The 19,647-nt window shown below is 39.9% G+C and overlaps 1 protein-coding gene across 9 annotated transcripts in view; it reads left to right on the forward strand.

The window, feature by feature from the left end:
- The window catches only part of fbxw7 (F-box and WD repeat domain containing 7), a 361,222-nt gene extending 348,501 nt beyond the window's left edge, over positions 1-12,721 (forward strand). For all 9 annotated transcript variants that reach the window (XM_080192746.1, XM_080192765.1, XM_080192757.1 and 6 more), the window contains 2 exons: positions 1,587-1,797; positions 10,889-12,721. In XM_080192746.1, the coding sequence (XP_080048872.1) occupies positions 1,587-1,797; positions 10,889-11,157 (480 nt within the window). In that variant the 3' untranslated portion in view covers positions 11,158-12,721. The remainder of the gene's footprint in view (positions 1-1,586; positions 1,798-10,888) is intronic.
- The last annotated feature ends 6,926 nt before the right edge of the window (positions 12,722-19,647 follow it).

Genomic DNA, 19,647 nt, shown 5'->3' on the forward strand with positions numbered 1-19,647 from the left:
AGTAACCTAAACTTTTAGCTGGAATGGCTATTAATAAGTTTTAGTCAAACTCCAATGGAAGTGTGCTGTTTTCCCACTTGTCAGCTAATTGACATAGCTTGAAGTGCAGATTTCAGGAGATCTAGGGAGGACATTGAGTGGGAGTACAAACATACGCAAGTGAAATTCAAAAATAGTAATGGAGAAAATGTTACAATAATGTGACAAATCTTGAAAGACTTTAAAGATCTTCTTTGGATAGATCAACCTAAAGGGACAGGGATTAAGAAGTGACAAGCAAAATTAAAAGGAAAGAAAGCCTGAGTTACAGTTGTGAACAACAAGCAACTGAGATGGGAGCCAGGCACAAATCTTTGTTCAATAGCTGGAGTTGAAGAGGTTTGTATGAATAGTGGTCCTCTATAATATTTCACAGAAAGATCTTAACAGGGTTAGTATTGTAGCAAACCTGCAAGGTGCAGCTAGATTTTGAATTAAATATTTTTGTTGCAACAATAAAGCTTTTTGCATTTATATAGCATCTTTAACATTATAAAGCAGCCCAGGGTATTTCAGAGAGGCATTATAAAACAAAACACAAGATGCACAGTGATATTCACGCAAATAAACACAGTTTTATCAAAGACACAATAAAATACTACTGGAAATCAAAAACGGAAACAACAAAATGTAGAGCATCATGGTTAACATTTAATCTTCCATTGATAATTCTGTTTCTCCCTCTATGAATACTACTTGACCTATTGATCTTAAGCAAAAAGGTATGACTTAAGGAGTGTTTTGAGAAAGGAAGGTAAAGAGATTTAGGGAGAGGATCCAAGGTAAACAATGGTGGAGTGCTTAAAATTGTGGATGTTTAAGAGCTGATATTGGAGGAGCACAGACATCTGAGGGTTGCAGGAGACAGAGACTGGGAGGGAACAGGCCAAGGAAGGATTTGAAATTAAGGATCACAGTTGTTAAATTGAGACATTATTTAACTGAAAACCAGCTTAGGTCAGCAAGCACAGGGATGATGAGTGAACAGCATTTGACATAAACTTGGACTCCTTTTTATAGGTCTCCTCTTATACTGTGTTTTGAACCTTACATTGGTCAAAAAGATCCTTGTTCTTTCTCATTTACACTTTATATCTTCAATCATCCAGAAGACTTTAGCTTTGGTTGACTTTTCCTGAACCCCTCATCAGAGGGACTGTGCCTGAACTCCCCTCTCTTTGAAGGCATTCTGTTGATCAATTACAGTTTTGCCTACCCATTTTTGATTACAATGTATATGGGCCAAATCACTTTTAACCCTCTAAAGTTAAACTCTTTCGATTTAGTATTTTTATGCTGGATTCTCCTAACTATTCTAATAAAACCTCATTTCCCAGAACTGTTTGGGCAGGAAACATGCAACACACTTCAGGATTTATGACTCCCCTTAGCCCTTCACACTGGTACAGTATATGGTGGATTACAATACTTGTTGCAGTGACGTGGAAGTATAAAGATGCAGTTTAAAAAATTGAAAACTATTTACTGCTGTTTCCCTTCAAATTTAAAAGGAGTTGGTGCATTTCTTTTCTCCCTTAACTTTATAGTTTGATGGTGTCCATGTAGTAAGCGGTTCACTTGATACCTCTATTCGTGTATGGGATGTGGAGACAGGGAATTGTATTCACACATTAACAGGACATCAGTCATTAACAAGTGGAATGGAACTGAAGGACAACACACTAGTGTCTGGAAATGCAGATTCCACTGTGAAAATCTGGGACATCAAAACAGGACAGTGTTTACAGACATTACAAGGTGAGTCTGAAAAAGCATCTTTCTGCAACATGACTTGTTGGATTGAAATTGTCTTAAATATTAATATTTTCTCTTCAGTGATGGTGAATCCTATACTTAGTTCCAGTATCAGTAGCACAGCTTATCTTCCAATTCTTGTTTTGAAGAAGAACAGCAACGCTGCACTTATATAATGCTTCATAGGAGCATAAAACAAAATATGACACCCAATCACAGGGAAATATTAGGTCAGATATCCAAAGTTTTCATCAAAAAGGTAGGTTTTAAGCAGTACCTTAAAGAAAGAATGAAAGGTAGAGAGGCGGTGGTGACATATAACAAAGGGATTCTAGAACTTGAGTCTAGACAACAAGTGGTTTTGTCTAATTGGAGAGATCAAAATTGGGATGCTCAAAAACCCAGAATTAGATGAACAAAGAACAACACAGCACAGGAAACAGGCCCTTCGGCCCAACGAGCCTGCGCCACCATCTTAACAATGTATTTTTCCTACACCTCCCTTGACCCGTGTCTATGCTTATGGTACCCCCTTTGGAAACCAGATTCAGGGGAGAATAATTTAGGGACAATTTGTTACACCAATCAGCCTAAGAGCACATCTTTGGGGTGTGGGAGGAAACCGGAGCACCCGGAGGAAACCCATGCAACCACGGGGAGAATGCGCAAACTCCCACAGACACTGGCCCAAATCTATGTATCTGCACAGCTAGCAGTGATAGTCACTGAGCTGTTGTGGTGCCCATCTGCTGATCCACTTTTAAGCATACACAAACGATGCGAAGTACTAAGCCACTCTCGAAACATCCAAGAGCAGCCCACGCACGACCCACCGTGTGCATGCCCCTCGTTAGACAACAAGGTGGACCGATGCACCTGCGGAGTAAAAGAGACAAAACATCAACACATGTAGCGTTAGATTTCCAGGAACGTCCCGAGGCTCTGACCGTTATTTAAAACTGTCTCCTATGACCCTCCATCCCTGTTTCGTTCATGTGCCTATCTAAGTAAACCTTAAACAAGTCCAGCGTGCCTGCCTCCACCACCTTACTTGGTAGTGCATTCCATACCCCCATGACCCTCTGTGTGAAAAACCTCCCTTTAGCATCCAAATTATACTTCTTCCTCCTCACCCTAAGCTCGTGGCCCGTATGAGTTCTAAGCTCGTATGAGTGCTGATATCTTGGAAGGTTTTGGGGCTGGAGAAGATTACAGAGATAAGGATGGGCAAAGCCTTAGAGGGATTTAAAAACAAGGATGTGAATTTTAAAACCAACACATTGCTTTGACCAGGAGCCAGTGTAGGCCAGCAAACATGAGTTTACAGATGTTAGAATGTAGGCCAGTCAGAGGTATGTTGTCAAGTTTAGAGGTAACAAAGATGTAAATGAGGGTTTCACCAGCAGACAATTAGAAATATGAACAGGAGTAAGACATTTGGCCACTAAGTCAAATTATTGTTATTCAGTAAGGTTGTGGTTGATTTGATTGTGGCCTTAACTCTACTTTCTGCCTTCCCTAATAAACTTTGACTCCTTTACAGATCAAAAATATGTCAAATTCAGCCTTAAATATATTTAATGAACCAGCTTCCAATGTTTTCTGGAATAGAAAAGTCTAAAGACAAACAACCTTCTGAGAGAAGAAATTTCTCCTCATCTCCATCTTAAATGAGACACTCTTTACCAATAGTACTAGATTCCCCCACAAAGGGAAGCATCTTCACGATCTAGCCTGTCAAGCCCCCTCAGAATGTTACAAGTTTCAATAAAATCACTTCTCATTCTTTTAAGTTACACTGCTTACAGGCCTATCATGTTCAACTTTCCTTATATGACACCCTGTCCAACCCAAGAGTCATCCGAATGAACCTTTTGAATTGCTTCCAACCTAAGTATATCCCACCTTGTGTAAGGAGATCAAAACTATACACGGCACTCTAGCGCAGTCTCACCAGTGCCCTGTACGATTGTAGCAAAGTTTCCCTTTCATACTACGTCCCCCTCACAATAAACACCAACATTCCATTTGTCTTTCTAATTGCATTTCTGTACTTGCATGTTAACTTTTTGGAGTCCTGTACAAGGGCACTGAGATCCCTCTGTACCACAACCTCTTTCCATTTAAACAACATTTTGCTTCTGTATTCTTTCTGCCAAAGAAGACAACTTCTTTGTCCACATTATATTCCATCTATCAGACTTTTGCATATTCATGTAACCTATCTATATGCCTTTGCACTCTCTTTGTATCTTCCTCACTTGCTTTCTTACTTGTATTTGTATCATTAGCCAATTTGAGTATAAAATACTTGGTCCTTTCATCAAGTCATCATTTAAATCATGGTTGTGGCCCCAACACTGATCCCTGTTGCACTCTACTAATTACAGTTTGTCAACCTAAAAATTTATCCTGACTTCTTTCGATTTACAGTCCCAAAAGTCTTTATCCTTTGATCTAGCATTGAGCACTATATCATTTTGCGTAGTAACTATTTCCACGTCAAGTCCACTGCTTTCTTCAAACACTTGCTGAAATTCTGCTGTCAGTTCTCCAATGTCCATTTGAACAGGATTTAAGACAAACATAATGGATTTGTTCCATCTTGTCTAACTCCTGAAATTGTCTGTTGAATTCTTTTTCCAATTTGTTCAGGTGGTCATAGAATTTGTTTTTTGTTTGAGCTGTTGTTGGATTTTCTCCAGATTTGGGAAGTTTTCAGGAATTTAACTGGGAGGATGACAAGCCACAGTTTGAACTTGAACATATTCACTGCACTGATCATGCCTGATATTCTCTGTCAATCCCCTGCAATTCATGGTTCAGCTCATTCAATTTTGACCTTAAGACCATAAGAAACACCAAGTCTAGCAACCATGCATTATCAATACACCTCATATCTTGATTTAAGAAAGGTGACTATTTCAGGGAGCAGATCTTAAAAATCTCTGGAGGACATTTCTTCGATTTAACCACCTCATGCCTGCATCAAGGATTAGCTCAGCGTTGGTGCATCAAACTCATCAAATAATGATTTAAACAAGCAATGCTGTGGCACAAATTGAGTTGGTGAGCTCGAGAACAACTGTCATATGAGAAAAATCAATAACTTTGCTCACTAGTGTTTGTTGGTGGATAACAGTGGTAACTAACATAGGAGGGGAATTCAGGATCATTTCTGCAAAATGCAACAAAGCCTCCATTGACGGTGCACCATCAATTGTGATTAAACAAGTTTCTTGATCGGAATATTTTTCTCAGTGACATATCTTTTTAATTCATTGTGGACGTCCTTGCCTCTTGTCCTCTTTGAGTGACATGAAAAGTGAGAAGTCCTCCTTTGTTGTTGCATCTTTGTTTTCATTCACAAGGCATTCAATTAGCTGAGCCGTATCTTCATGTCTATTGACTCATTAAACTGCAGTGACAAACAGTCACAGCCTATCAAGTCTTTGTGTATTGGCTGAGACACATTTTCAGTCAACAATTCCACCCTTCTGGCTACTGTTAAAGCACCAAGCTGCCTGCTCTTGATGCCTGTCATAATTTCATCTTTTTTTTAAGTGTTTGAACAAGGCAACGGCAGCAACAATCATAGCCTCCTTGATAACTTCGCCATCGATGAACAGTTTCTTACGATTTGCTAGTAAGTGGCTAATTTGAAAAGGTGCCTTTTTGCTAGCCTTGGCTTTAGCCACAGGTTTTGAAACCTGTGACTATTGAGCTTCCAACATTCCCTCTAACTCCCCAACTTTCTTTTCTCAACATAAGAACATAAGAAATAGGAGCAGGAGTAGGCCATCCAGCCCTTCGAGCCTGCCCCACCATTCAATAAGATCATGGCTGATCTGTCGTGGCTCAGTTCCACATTCCCGCCCTCTCCCCATAACCCTTAATCCCCTCGTTTATCAAAAACCCATCAACCCGCGTCTTAAAAATATTTAGCGAGGCAGCCTCCACCACCTCAACGGGCAGAGAAAGGGAAATTTTCTTGAAATTTTGGATACATTGTCTTGTGATGCCTTTCCAAATTTTACTCAAGGCTACATTCTGTTGACAAAATGGGTTCCTTTGACATTCATAAAAATAAATTCACTTTCCCACTCCTGGTGGAAATGGCAAGTTTTTGCCCTTGTTCCTCACTTATCACTATCTTCAACCAGCTCAGTCCACATTTTGGCACATGCACTTTGACAGTCAATGAGCTGATTCACTCGTCCTCACAAGTTTTGCACATTTGTGGCTCAGTTCAACAATGCTGTTAGGGAGGCCATTCCAGGATTTGACCCACAAATTTAACTAGAGGATTTTCACAGTAACTTCATTGCAGCCTTCTTGTGACACTAATAAATAAATAAACTTTAAAACTTTAACTTCCCCAGCATATAAAATCCTTCTTGTTCTCCCATTCTTTTGGGATAATTGACTTTTGAGTCAAATAAAATCAAATAACTTTTCCTTATTTATTTATTGTTGTTTTCCAAGTTGTAGAACCTTATTTATCTCCAAATACAAATTTTTACCCACTGCATGTTTACTTATGAAAAATTCACTTGGCCATATGTAAAACAAATGCATGTCTTTAATGCTGCTTTCATGTCTCTCATCCTACCAATCAGTCCCTAGCTTAATTAAATTATTTTCTCTCTCAGACCCACGAGCCTGCTTCGCAGAATAACACAGTAGACCCCCAAACTATTTTTAAAATAACTTTTCTCATCACAATACTGTTGATGGTTCTGTTCACCTCGGTTCCAGCTGTCCTGTTGCTCTTGCTGCATGTTTTCCAGTTCAGTAACTGTGGGCAAAACATTTAAAAACCCAAACATACAGGAGTAGGTCAAGGTGCCCCACTTGGGCATAATCTAACTTATACTGTTTTGTAACTAAAATTTGAAAAATTCTGTGTTGTTTTTGAAAGATAGTGAGCAATCTGAAATATTGTTCCCGACTTTAATAATTATCAATAATTACTAAATATTAGTTTACATAGTTAAATGGAAATGGCCATTGCTGCTCGTTTCTCACTCCAAGTACATTAAATTGTTTTTTTCTAACCTGTTGGCACCTGTACACAATTATCTATCTTCAAAATCAAAAACAGAGTTGTTAACTCAAAGTGTATTGGAATTTGTTAACCTTACATTTCTGATAGGAAAATGTGATGCACCAATGTGCAGTGCATCAGGGTGCCCTCAAAAGAGAAAGGGTGTATCTCTAAGTAATAAACCAGCTCAACTAGTTTATCGACTGGAGGCAAAGCAACTCTGAGGGAGGGACAATTGTTGTGAATCCCCCTTACCAGATTTAACCGCTTAATACACTACTGAGAGTAGTGAACGAAGTCCCTGATTTACAGAATCATAGAACGCTTATAAGCATAGAAGGCAGGCTTCACCTGTTGAAACCATGCGAGCACCTTACAAGAGCAATTAAGCTAGTCTTATTCTCCTGCCCTATTGCCCGTAGCCCTTCAAAATATCCCCAGTCAAGTGCATATCCATTTCCCTTTTAAAGACCACATTGAACTTACCCGCGTACCCTCTCGGGCAGTGCATTCCAGATCTTCACCACTTGCTGGTTTAAGAAGTTTTTCTCATGTCACTCACGTTTGTGTGTTATTCTCAAATTAGTGTCCTTTTTGCCCAAGGGAGCAGTTTCTCTCAAACCACACTGTCTAGATTTTGAACCTCATCAAATTTCTCCTTCTTCTCCTTTGCGAAAGAGAAGGCCAACCTCAGCCTCCCCAATCTATCTATTCATCCTGGAACCATTCCTGTAAACCATTGTTGTATCTGCAATGCCCAGAATTGGATTGAATACTCCAGTTGAGGCAAACCAGTGTTTTATAATGGTTCATTGTAACATTTTTACACTCCATGCCCCACTTGTAAACCTTTAACTGAGGAACTTAACTGACAGGTATTGGTATATATAAGTATGTATGATAAAGATGGGCCATTTTCTCTTATTGGAGTAGGAATCATTTCATTAATTTAGTTTAAGATATTGGTTGCAAATTATTTTTGTGCTGTGCATATTTCTATTTCCAAAAGGAATATCAATCCTAAGCCTAAATTTAATGAAAAGCTAATTTATATATAAAAAAATTGTGTTGGGGCTATTGACAGTGAAGAAAGACTATGAAATTAGTGCTTCCTAAACTATCTTGTCCTCCAATCCCATTTTAACAGTTGGAAATTAGCCTGACCTTGGGTGCAAAGAAAAATAAAGCAGTATAGTAACATTTGGTGTATAATATCGAAGTTTGCATAGTATAGATTAGCATGCAATACAGCAAAAAATATAAAATCTGTGTTTTACAGTACCTTTTAAAAATGGTATTTGTCTACTCACTAATCCATTACTTCATCTGAGCCACTCAATGGACCATGCCCAGAAAGCAGCAGAGATACAGATTAAGGGTCTTATGATTTTGGAACCGAGGCCATTCTACAGTACCAGAATGACGGATTTGAGCACAGAAAGGCCATAGTGCAGCAGAGGAGTTTACCAGTGCGATGAAGGTCGGAACTGGGCTTTGACACAGTGAAACAGCCATTTTCCAGAGAGAAACTAAAAGCGAAAAGGGCAAGGGCAGGTTCAAATGCCACTTAAACCTCTGTACCAGTGCAAGACGCATTCTCAGAGGAGCGATTACTCAGCCGAGGTCTCAAATCCCCTAATCCAGAGCAGAGTAGTGTCATGCCTGGCTTCAGAGTTTTTAAACTTTTTTCCTGAGAATTGTTACAATCCCAGTTGATGTTATAACTGGACAGGAAGATCGCAGAATCTCAGATCTCTCAAAAGGCCGTAACTACGTTTTTTAAGAAAACATGGAGGAACAGAGTCATACGGCCGCTAATAAGTTTCAACAACAAGAAAAAGAAAGTTTATTAACCATGAAAACTTTTATTATCATACACTATCCTTCATTAGCTTCATAAATATACTTTTACGGTTAGCACGGATTAAAAGTATATCTTAAGCTACCATGATCTGAGTAACACAAAAGTCCCTTTAAGCACATAGGCTGGCTGTGATCAGATATTCTCTATACTCTGAACCCAAGTGAATTTCTCTGGATTTCTCCTCAAAGTCCTTTCAGATGATTATCATATGAGAGTTTCCAAACTCCCCTTCCAAAAGAACATGCTTTAACAACTTCTTCCATCACAATGCTGTCTTTCCATTAGCGGTTTACATTCCAAAATCCGGTCCAGATTTTCCAGATTACTTTTTCAAACAAAGCTTCTATAGCACTTAAAAAGAATCCTGCACCCCGGTTTTACAAATCCCCTTTCGGGATTTATTTGTCTTGGCTGTGTTACAAACTGTTCACAATTGCTCTAATTAGTGATTCCTAGACTCTCGAAATAGCATCAAGCTTTTAATTTAACTCTGAAGTCTGCTTTCCCACTTTAACTCTGGTTACTACAGCTGTCTTTTCACTTATAATACTTGCCTACTTTACCCTTGAATTCTCCCAAGAAATACCTCAGTATCTGTTTTCTTAAATATAGGGTGGGATTTTCCAGCTGTGCTCACCCAAGGGTCGGAAGATCCCACCTGAGATCAAAGGACCTTTGCATGGTTCATGTTGCTCCTGCTACAATTCCCATGGTGGGCAGGATGGGAAAAGTCTGCACATTCCCTGGTTATCTGGACTGTATCTGGTTCTTTGGAGTGTCTGCCCCTTTGCAGCCTGCTTTGTCCTGTTCAGCTTGCCTTTTCCTGGAAAAGTTGAGAGATGTTCATTCCCCGGTGATGTATCTCTAAGTGCAAGCAGAATCAGTTAAGAACTAAAACTCAAAAGCCTTCCAACCTTAAAAGGGCCCCCAGTTGCTGAGCAATAGTCATGTGCTCCTGCTAGCTTACTTACACGCCGTAACCTTCTCTAAGCAGAATAAAAGCACAGTTTGAATTGATCTAACCTCCCCCCCACCCCCACACATAGATTAGGTTTCACCCTTCCTTCCACAGAAAAATTAAATTAAACCCACTTAAATCGACACCATATCTCCAAATATTCACCAATACAAATATAAATCCCATAAAACTACCTTTGTTTTCCTAACAGAATGCAGACCATGACAAATTGAACACCTGGGTGAATGGCAATGCATTCACCCGTTATCGAAATTTTTTTATTAATTTGATTGCAGCCATAACCAGAAAAAAGAACTGCAATCCTTAAAAAAATTCTTGCAACCCTATTTGTTGTTTCTGTAATCCAGATGGGATCAGGAACTAGTGTTTTACAGTTAAGCGGTTTCTGGAATCAATGAAGTGTTATAAAACTTGAATGGTTAATTAGTTTGTGAGGTAATCTGTACAGATTGGCACAATAAAGGAATTCAGCTGCATGTTTCCGCTGAATATGAATTAAGTTGAGATTAATTTTGCACATCACTAGTGATGTGGACATTTTCAATGAAAAATTAAAATCTAAAATTAACATCTTAGGAATTGATTTTGTTTTTAAAGTAGGGGTTCATAGTTTTTTCAAAATTTTGAAACATTAATTTTTGATAGTAAATATTTGAAATTTATGTAAAACAGTTTGAATGACTTGCATTTATATAGTGCCTTACATGACCATAGCATGTCTCAAAGTGCTTTATAGATAATGATGAACTTTGTAAAGAGTATATAGGAATATAGGAAATGTGACAGTCAGTTTGTGCATAGCAATCTCCCACAAAAAGCAATGTGATTATGATCAGATGATGTCTTTGTGATCTTGATCAAGAGATAAATATTGGCCAAGACATTTGAAAGATATTCTGACTCCCTCGGTGCTGCAATGAAGTGTCATCGTTTTAAAGTTTGCCCTAGAGTCCTGGGGTAGAGCTTGAATCCACCACTTCTGACTTTAAGGCAAGATTGCTACAGCTACAGCTGAGATTATTAACCCATTAATTTGTATATTTGGAAATAACTTGGAGGCATAAGTTCAAAGTTGATCATGCTGTGTGAATTATTTTTCCTGCCAGTCATAAAACTATGATGTTGTTACCCAGCTGATGGATATGAGACTTTCTGGGGAATGGCTTATGGATTCAGATTCATCTCCTTTTGTTTTACTCACTAGGTCCTAATAAGCATCAGAGTGCTGTGACATGTCTCCAATTCAACAAGAACTTTGTGATAACTAGCTCAGACGATGGGACTGTAAAACTTTGGGACCTGAAAACAGGAGAGTTCATTCGAAATTTAGTTACACTGGAAAGTGGAGGCAGTGGAGGCGTTGTATGGAGAATCAGAGCATCCAATACAAAGCTTGTGTGTGCAGTAGGTAGCAGAAATGGAACTGAAGAAACAAAGCTGCTTGTTTTGGACTTTGATGTGGACATGAAGTGAAGATGTGGAATAGGAATTTGCCTAATGTGAAGTCAATGTACGTCACCATGCTTTGGTGGGTACAGAATGTTGGCTCGGGACAGCAGGATGCATGAAGAAGACACAGATCACCAGGAAAGGGAGTAAGGGGTGACGTGTTATAACTGACAAAATCTGACTTGTTCGGGTGCACATATTGTCTTGTTATATCTGGCTTCCCCTTTGACTCTGGGCAGTTTTTGTGCAGAAAGACTTGATACAAAGCCTAGTGCAATGATTATTTTTTTAATGATTATCAGCAGCCAACTCTCAGCAGCAAGGCGTAAAAAATTTTATTTGAAAAGTTATGTTTTAAAAAAGCTGCTTATCAGGCCAAGAGCTGGTTTTCTTAAAGACTTGGGTTGTCTAAATGTCTCAGTTTTGTCCTCCCAGGTTTCAACATTTGGAGCCTTACTGTGAATTTTGTACAATTTTTTTTATATATATATAAAATATATATATATAAAAAAGCATAATGTTGCCAACAATCGGTCACAGTATTAACATATATTTCTCTATTTATTCACCACTGCTTCCAGATTCTTTTAATGAGGGATTATATAGTTCTTCAGAGGCAAATTATCCTGAGTGATCTAAGTACTTAAAGAACTCAAAAGCTGGAAGAGTTCTTGTGGTTGTTATTCAAATAAGCCTTCAGGCTTGTTAAAATTGTCCCAGCCCTGTACTGTAATTCCAGTGGCCAAATAACTTGCTGCTAAGTCGTCTTTTGTGACATTTCACATCCAGATTCTAGTTCTAATTTGATCTGGTATGGATGATTTTTGAGTTTTAAAAAAGGCATTTGCCACTGAAACTTGAGCCAACTGTGCCTCTGAGAGGCTGAAAGAAGGAAGGAGATGCAGAATGGCATAGTAAGATTTGCTTGCAAGAAGGAAATTGAGAAGTGTTATGTGCTACATTGGAATGTTTTTTTTTGTTTCCTAACAATGTTGAACACATTCCTTCAGATGGGAGCTCTTTCAGCCTGTATTGTGGACAATTTCATTGTGAGGACTATGGTGGAACAGACAAAAACACAATTAGAATTATTCACATAATGCAAAAAGAACAAAAAATGTAAGTGAGATGTGCATACAAATAAGAGGTGTTATTGCTGGTCAGTCTTAGTGTAAACAGTATTGAAATATCCAATTGTTACAGTTATTGCTGTGAGCAGCTGACGAAACAATACCAAATGTTTTGTACTGAACACAGCACAGGCAACAACAGTTAAATTGTTTGCCTAATTATTATTCAAGATCCACAACGCAACATGAACTGTGAAAGTGGTTTAACACTGTATACTAAACAATCTTGAGTTAGATATTTTGTTTTTCTTTTTATTTTTCCTGTTAATTTATAGTCTGGTTTTTAAAACAAAGCAAATACAAAAAAATCAGATTTCAGATTTTTTACTTTACAGTATGTAACTGCCTGATGTGATGGAGAAACCTTAAAGGGATTGTGTCTATGGTTTGATTCACTTAGAATTTTTATTTTCTTATAACTTAAGTGCAATAAAATGTGCTTTTTCATTTGAAACTTTTACTTGTTTAGCTTTCATGTTGTACTGTATGGTTCTTGTGAAATGATATGTTCCTCATTGTTCAATTCAACTTTGTTTGCTGCTTTTCTCATATTCCTTTCCTAAAGTGCAACAATAAGAGTTAAAATCATCAGTTCTCACTAGCACCCATTTTATGTATTTAAGTTTTTGGTTTTTAAATGCAGCTGCATTGAAGATACACCTGTCGGCATGAGCTGTTTTGATAGGGAAACAATCAGTGTTGATTTACGGAGTTGAACAGGTTTTACATGCCTTATACAGAGGAACATAAATGAGAAAATATTCTTTAATATAGCAGTTTTTTTAGCATTAAATTTTCAGCCAACTTTAAAATATGTTATTTCTAAATTTTATTAAGTATCAAAACTAAATCATTGTTGCTTTTGCCAGCATCATATTCGCATGAGCCTTTCCCTTGCTGTAAGGTTCTGTGATTGCATGGATGAGGACTTTCACAATTGCCTTAATTGATCAAAATATGAGGCGGCTCACTGAATTTCTCCAATGAGTATTTGAGTTATAAAAACCAGCAAGGTTTTTATTCCATGGGATGTGGGCTTTGTTGGCTAGGCCAGCATTTGTTGTCCACTCCCAATTACCCTTGAGAAAGTTGTGGTCTGCTACCTTATTAAACTGCTGCAGTCCATATGATGTAGCTGTATCCATAGGGCTGTTGAGAAGGACTGGAGCTGGGGATTTTTTTGTGAAGTTTTCAAGATATGCCTTGCTGAACTGAGTCCTCTCCCTATGGCTATTGTTGTGAATCTGCTGTATGTGCTCTGGGCATCAATATAATAACTACATCAGAGATTTTCCATTTAAGCCACTTGGGCTCAACCTTGTAATCATTGGTTCTAACTTATCTTGCACACACATTAGGACTCTTGATACTCAATGAAACTTGCCTTTGGAAGTAGTTGCCTTCAAATATACGTGAAAACATGGTGTTCCTAAACAAACATTTGTGATCAGGAGTGCATCCACTGCATGTAAAGTTGCAATCAGTGAGTGTTGACAACCTAATTCAGTCCATATTTTGTCAGAAAACAAACATCAACAAAGGTCTTCACTGCTTTTGATGAGAATATGATATCCAGAAGATTATACAAGTAACCAACTCAACTGATATTATCGCACAATGCAACTAGCAGTTGCCAGCCAGAGTTTCACAATAAAATCGCAAAGAGATTAAAGCTCTTAGTATCATGTTAAGACGATGCATATGAACATAGTCAAAGTAGCAAAACTGTTAAATTTTCCAGTGAGTAGCTCTTAGGGTGGGTGGTAAGTTGATCTTGACTACAACTTAGTTCAGTTGGTAGCACTCGGGTCAAGGTTCAAATCCGACTCCAGAAACATAGAATGGTTGCTGCACAGAAGGATTCTTCGTTCATCAAACCCATATCAGCTCTCTGCAAATAAATCCACCTAATTCCAATCCCCTTTTCCTGTAGCTCTGCAATTTCTTTCATGAGCTTAACTAATTTCCCTTTGAAAGTATTGGTTGAACGTCCCGACCCCACCCTTCTCAAAGAAATGCAGCCTTTAGTTATTTTGCCAATCACGTTAGGAGGTGAATATTCCCATTCTGCTCACTACGGGAATCGGAGCGGATAAGGGGCAGACCATGTAACAACCAGTCCATTGATCTTGGGTGGGTTTTTCCAGTTTTGGGGTGAGCATTGCTGGAAAATCCCACTCTATGTCTGTCCTCTGATTCTTAACCCTTGAGCCAACAGAAACAGTATCTCCCTATTGACTCTGCAGATTGTCCATGATATTGAACAGATCTATTAAACGTTCTCTTCAGTTTCTGTCAGGGGAACAAAAATAACTTCTCCAATCTATCCACTTAAGTACCTCATCCTGGAACTATTTCTGTAAATCTTTCCTGTACCCTAAGGCCTTCACTTAGGGTTGCAGCTCTGGCTGACCATATTCCAGGAATGTTAGAGGAAGTGGTATGGTGCAAGCTCTTTTTAGGTTTGAGTTGGTTGAACGAACAGTGATAGATAAATACAAAATTCTCTTTCTGTCAACGTACAGTATTTGAGGGGGAAGGGGTGGAGAAGAGATATAGAAAGCATCAACACATGAACATCTCAATCTTAAATGAGCTGCTACTTGCCCCCTCTGTCATAGCCATGTCCAGCTGCTACTCTTACCCTTTACCTCAGTTGACAAGTCCTGTCACAGCACTTGCTCCAACCATACTATCCTTGGAAAGTTGTAGCCTGCCCTCCCCCCAGTTCCTTATTCTCTGCCCTGCAGGGATGGAGAGACTACATTTCACAGTCACTGAGTGGGGCCCTCCATTCTGTTCTGGGGGGTGGGGTTTGTGATGATGTTTTGGACCCAGCTGACTCAATTTATTCGATGGCATCAATTAAATATTGTTTTTAAATCTCCCAGAAGGCTTTCTTTGGCCACTAAATGATTGATGCAAATTCCAGGAGATTCCCAGACATTCTGGGAGAGTTGGCAACCTGAGCTTCATGTTCTCCCTGAGGTGTAGTGTTAAAATTGCATATCAAACCAGTGTTTTATAAAGGTCCTTCATAACTTTGCTGAGAGTGAGTGGCATGGTGGTACAGTGCTAAGTCACAGCACCAGGGACCCGGGGTCGATTCCCTGCTTGGGTCACTTCTGTGTGGAGTTTGCACGTTCTCCCTGTGTGGGTTTCCTCCGGGTGCTCCAGTTTTCTCCCATGTTCTGAAAGACGTGCTGGTTAGATGCGTTGACCCCAACAGGCGCTGGAGTGTGCCAACTAGGGGAATTTCACAGTGACTTCATTACAGTGTTAATGTCAGCCTTACTTGTGACTAATAAATAAACTTTAACTTCCTTGCTTGTATCTGCCCATTTCACCAGCCTGTATGTCCCCTGAAGTCTATCGCTGTCCTTCTCTGTTTACTTCAAAGTTTTGTCTTGTTTGCAAATTTTAAAATTGTGACCTGTACTCCTAATTCCAAGTCATTAATATACATATAAAGAACAAAGAAAAGTAAAGCACAAGAACAGACCCTTCGGCTTCCAAGCCTGTGTCAATCATGATGCCCTAACTAAACTAAATAAAACTTTCTGCCCTTACTCGGTCCATATCCCTTCATTCCCTCCTGGATTTGGGCCAGTGTCTGTGGGAGTTTGCGCATTCTCCCTGTGCTTGTGTGGGTTTTCTCCGGGTGCTCCGGTTTCCTCCCACATCCCAAAGATGTGCTGTTAGGCTGATTGGCAGTAATAAATTGTCCCTAAATTAGTTTCCCTCAATGTGGATGGCCATAAAACATTAGACAAGGATCATGGGTGAAGGGGGAGGACTGGTGGTGTTGGGATGGTGGCACGGGCTCGTTGGGCCGAAGGGCCTGTTTCCCGGGCTGTTTTTGTTCTTTGTTCTTATTCATGCACCCATCCAAATGCCTCTTAAGTGTTGCTAATGTGCTTGCTTCCACCACCTTCTTTGGCAGTGCGTTCCAGGCACCCACCACTTTCTGCATGAAAAACTTCCCCTGCGCATCTTGGTTAAACTACCCCCCCCACCCTGAATCTGTGCCACCTTATAATTTTCATTTCCACCCTAGGAAAAAGCCTCTGACTATCTGCCCCTCATAATTTCGTACACCCCCATCAGGTCTCCCCTCAGCCTCCTTTCCAGTGAAAAATCCTGGTTTACTCAATCTCCATTGTAGCATCTTATCCGGATCCTATTCCTGCAACCCCACATATCTGTGCTACTAATCCCCCTAACCTACACGTCCTGGGACACTTAGGGCAATTTAGCATAGCCAAATCCACCTAACCTGCACTTTTTGGAATGTGGGAAGAAACCCACTCAGACATAAGGAAAACATGTAAACTCCACACACAGTCACCCAAGGACACGATTGAGCCCAGGTCCCTGGCACTGTGAAGCAGCAGTGCTAACCACTGTGCCACCATGTCACCCTAATTACTGTGAACAAAGATGGACAACCGTCTAAACTATCATTTTTACTAAGCTGTTCTGGCAATTTCTAAAGCCCAGTATGTTAGTAACTATACCGTCACAGCAATAATCTTTTTAGAGCTAAACATTACTGCTGAAGTAACTGTTGGGAGTTTTCTGTAGGCCTCTGAAAAGTTCCAGAGATATAGAGGAAAGATGATTCTGGATAGCAGCAAAAGTAACAGGGTAGTTGTTATGGGGGATTTTAACTTTACAAATATTGACTGGAAAAGCTATAGTTCGAGTACTTTAGGGTCAGTTTTTGTCCAATGTGTGCAAGAGGGTTTTGTGATACAGTATGTAGATAGGCCAACAAGAGGTGAGGCCACATTGCATTTGCTACTGGGTAATGAACCAAGCCAGGTATTAGATTTGGAGGTAGGTGAACACTGGTCACAGTGGCCACAATTCGGTTACGTTTACATTAGCGATGGAAAGGGATAGGTATATACTGCAGGATAAGAGTTATAGCTGGGAGAAAGGAAATTATGGTGCAATTAGGTGGGATTTAGGATGCATAGGATGTGGAAGGAAACTGCAGGGGATGGGCGCAATTGAAATGTGGAGCTTGTCCAAGATGTGTCCTTGATAAGTATGTACCTGACAGGCAGGAAGGAAGTGGTCGAGCAAGGGAATCGTGGTTTATTAAAGTTGAATTGCTTGTGAAAAGGAAGAAGGAGACGTATGTCAAGGGCGCTTGAGAGTTACAAATTAGCCAGAAGGACCTAAAGAGAGAGCTAAGAAGAACCAGGAGGGGACATGAGAAGCCTTTGGCAGGTGGGATGAAGGAAAACCCTAAAGCTTTCTTTAGGTATGTCAGGAATAAAAGAATGACTAGCGTAAGATTAGGGCCAGTCAAGGACACTAGTGGGAAGTTGTGTGTGGAGTCAAAAGAGATAGGAGAGGCGCTAAACAAATATTTTTCATCAGTATTCACACAGGAAAAAGACAGTGTTGTCAAGGAGAATACTGAGATACAGGCTATTAGACTAGACGAGATTGAGGTTCATAAAGAGGTGGTATTAGCAATTCTGAAAAATATGAGAATAGTTAAGTCCCCTGGGGCGGATGGGATTTATCCTAGGATTCTCTGGGAGGCTAAGGAGGAGATTGCAGGGCCTTTGGCTTTGATCTTTAGGTCATCATTGTCTACAGGAATAGTGCCAGAAGACTGGAGGATAGCAAATGTTGTCCCCTTGTTCAAGAAGGGGAGTAGAGACAACCCTGGTAATTATAGACCAGCGAGCCTTACTTCTGTTCTGGGAAAAGTTTTGGAAAGGATTGTAAGAGATAGGGTTTATAATCATCTAGAAAGGAATAATTTGATTAGGGATAGTCAACATGGTTTAGTTGTACCTCACAAACTTTACTGAGTTCTTTGAGGAGGTGACCAAAGAGATGGATAAGGGTAAAGCAGTTGATGTGGTGTATATGGATTTCAGTAAAGCATTTGATAACGTTCCCCACAGTAAGTTATTGCAGAAGATATGGAGGCATGGGATTGAGGGTGATTTAGTGGTGTGGATCAGAAATTGGCTAGATGTAAGAAGACAGAGGGTGGTGGTTGATGGGAAATGTTTATCCTGGAGTTCAGTTACTAGTGGTGTACTGCAAGGATCCGTTTTGGGGCCACTGCTGTTTGTCATTTTTTATAAATGACCTGGATGACGGCATAGAAGGATGGGTTAGTAAATTTGTGGATGACACTGAAGTCAGCGGAGTTGTGGACAGTGCGGAAGGATGTTGCAGGTTACAGACGGACTTAGATAAGCTGCAGAGCTGGACTGAGGGGTGGCGAAGAGGAGTTTAATACGAAAAAGTGTGAAGTGATTCACTTTGGAAGAAATAACAGGAATACTGGGCCAATGGTAAGTTACTTGGTAGTGTGGACGAGCAGAGAGATCTCGGTGTCCATGTGTATAGATCCCTGAAAGTTGGCACCGAGGTTGATAGGGTTGTTAAGAAGACGTACGGTGTGTTAGCTTTTATTGGTAGAGGGATTGAGTTCAGAGCCATGAGGTCATGTTGCAGCTGTACAAGGCTCTGGTGCAGCTACATTTGGAGTATTGCGTATAGCTTTGGTCGCTGCATTATAGGAAGGATGTGAAAGCATTGGAAAGGGTGCAGAGGAGATTTACCAGGATGTTGCCTGGTATGGTGGGAAGGTCTTATGAGGAAAGGCTGAGGGGCTTGAGGCTGTTTTCTTTGGAGAAAAGGTGGTCAAGAGGTGACTTAATAGAGGCATATAAGATGATCAGAGGATTAGATAGGATGGACAGTGAGAACCTTTTTCCTCAGATGGAGATGGCTAGCACAAAGGGACATAGCTTTAAATTGAGGGATGATAGATATAGGACAGATGTCAGAGGTAGATCTTTACTCAGAGAGTAGTAAGAGTGTGGAATGCCCTGCCTGCAACAGTAGTGGATTTGCCAACATTAAGGGCATTTAAATAGTCATTGTATAAACATATGGATGATATTGGAATAGTGTAGATTAGATGGGCTTTAGATTGGTTTCACAGGTCGGCGCAACATCAAGGCCTGAAGGGCCTGTACTGTGCTGTAATGTTCTATGTTCTCTTAAATATTGCACTTATCAGAACAGATTACAAGATAACCATCAATAAAAGAAACACTTTCATATAAAATCCTACAGAACAGGAGGAGGCTATTCGGCCCATCAAGTGCATTGACCACAATCCTATCCAGGCCCTATCCCCATAACACCAATCATTTACCCGAGCTAGTCTCCCTGACTCGAAGGGGCAATTTAGCATGGTCAATCCACCTAACCCACACATCTTTGGACTGTGGGAGGAAACCCATGCACACATGGGGAGAATATGCAATTTATACTACATGAGAAAAGAATGCTAATTGGTTGGTCGTGGATTTTAATTGGTAGAGGTGTTGCCATGGAG

This window comes from Carcharhinus amblyrhynchos, chromosome 1 (genome assembly GCF_965287045.1).
Source record: "Carcharhinus amblyrhynchos chromosome 1, sCarAmb.v2.hapA, whole genome shotgun sequence".
Classification (NCBI taxonomy): Eukaryota; Metazoa; Chordata; class Chondrichthyes; order Carcharhiniformes; family Carcharhinidae; genus Carcharhinus; species Carcharhinus amblyrhynchos.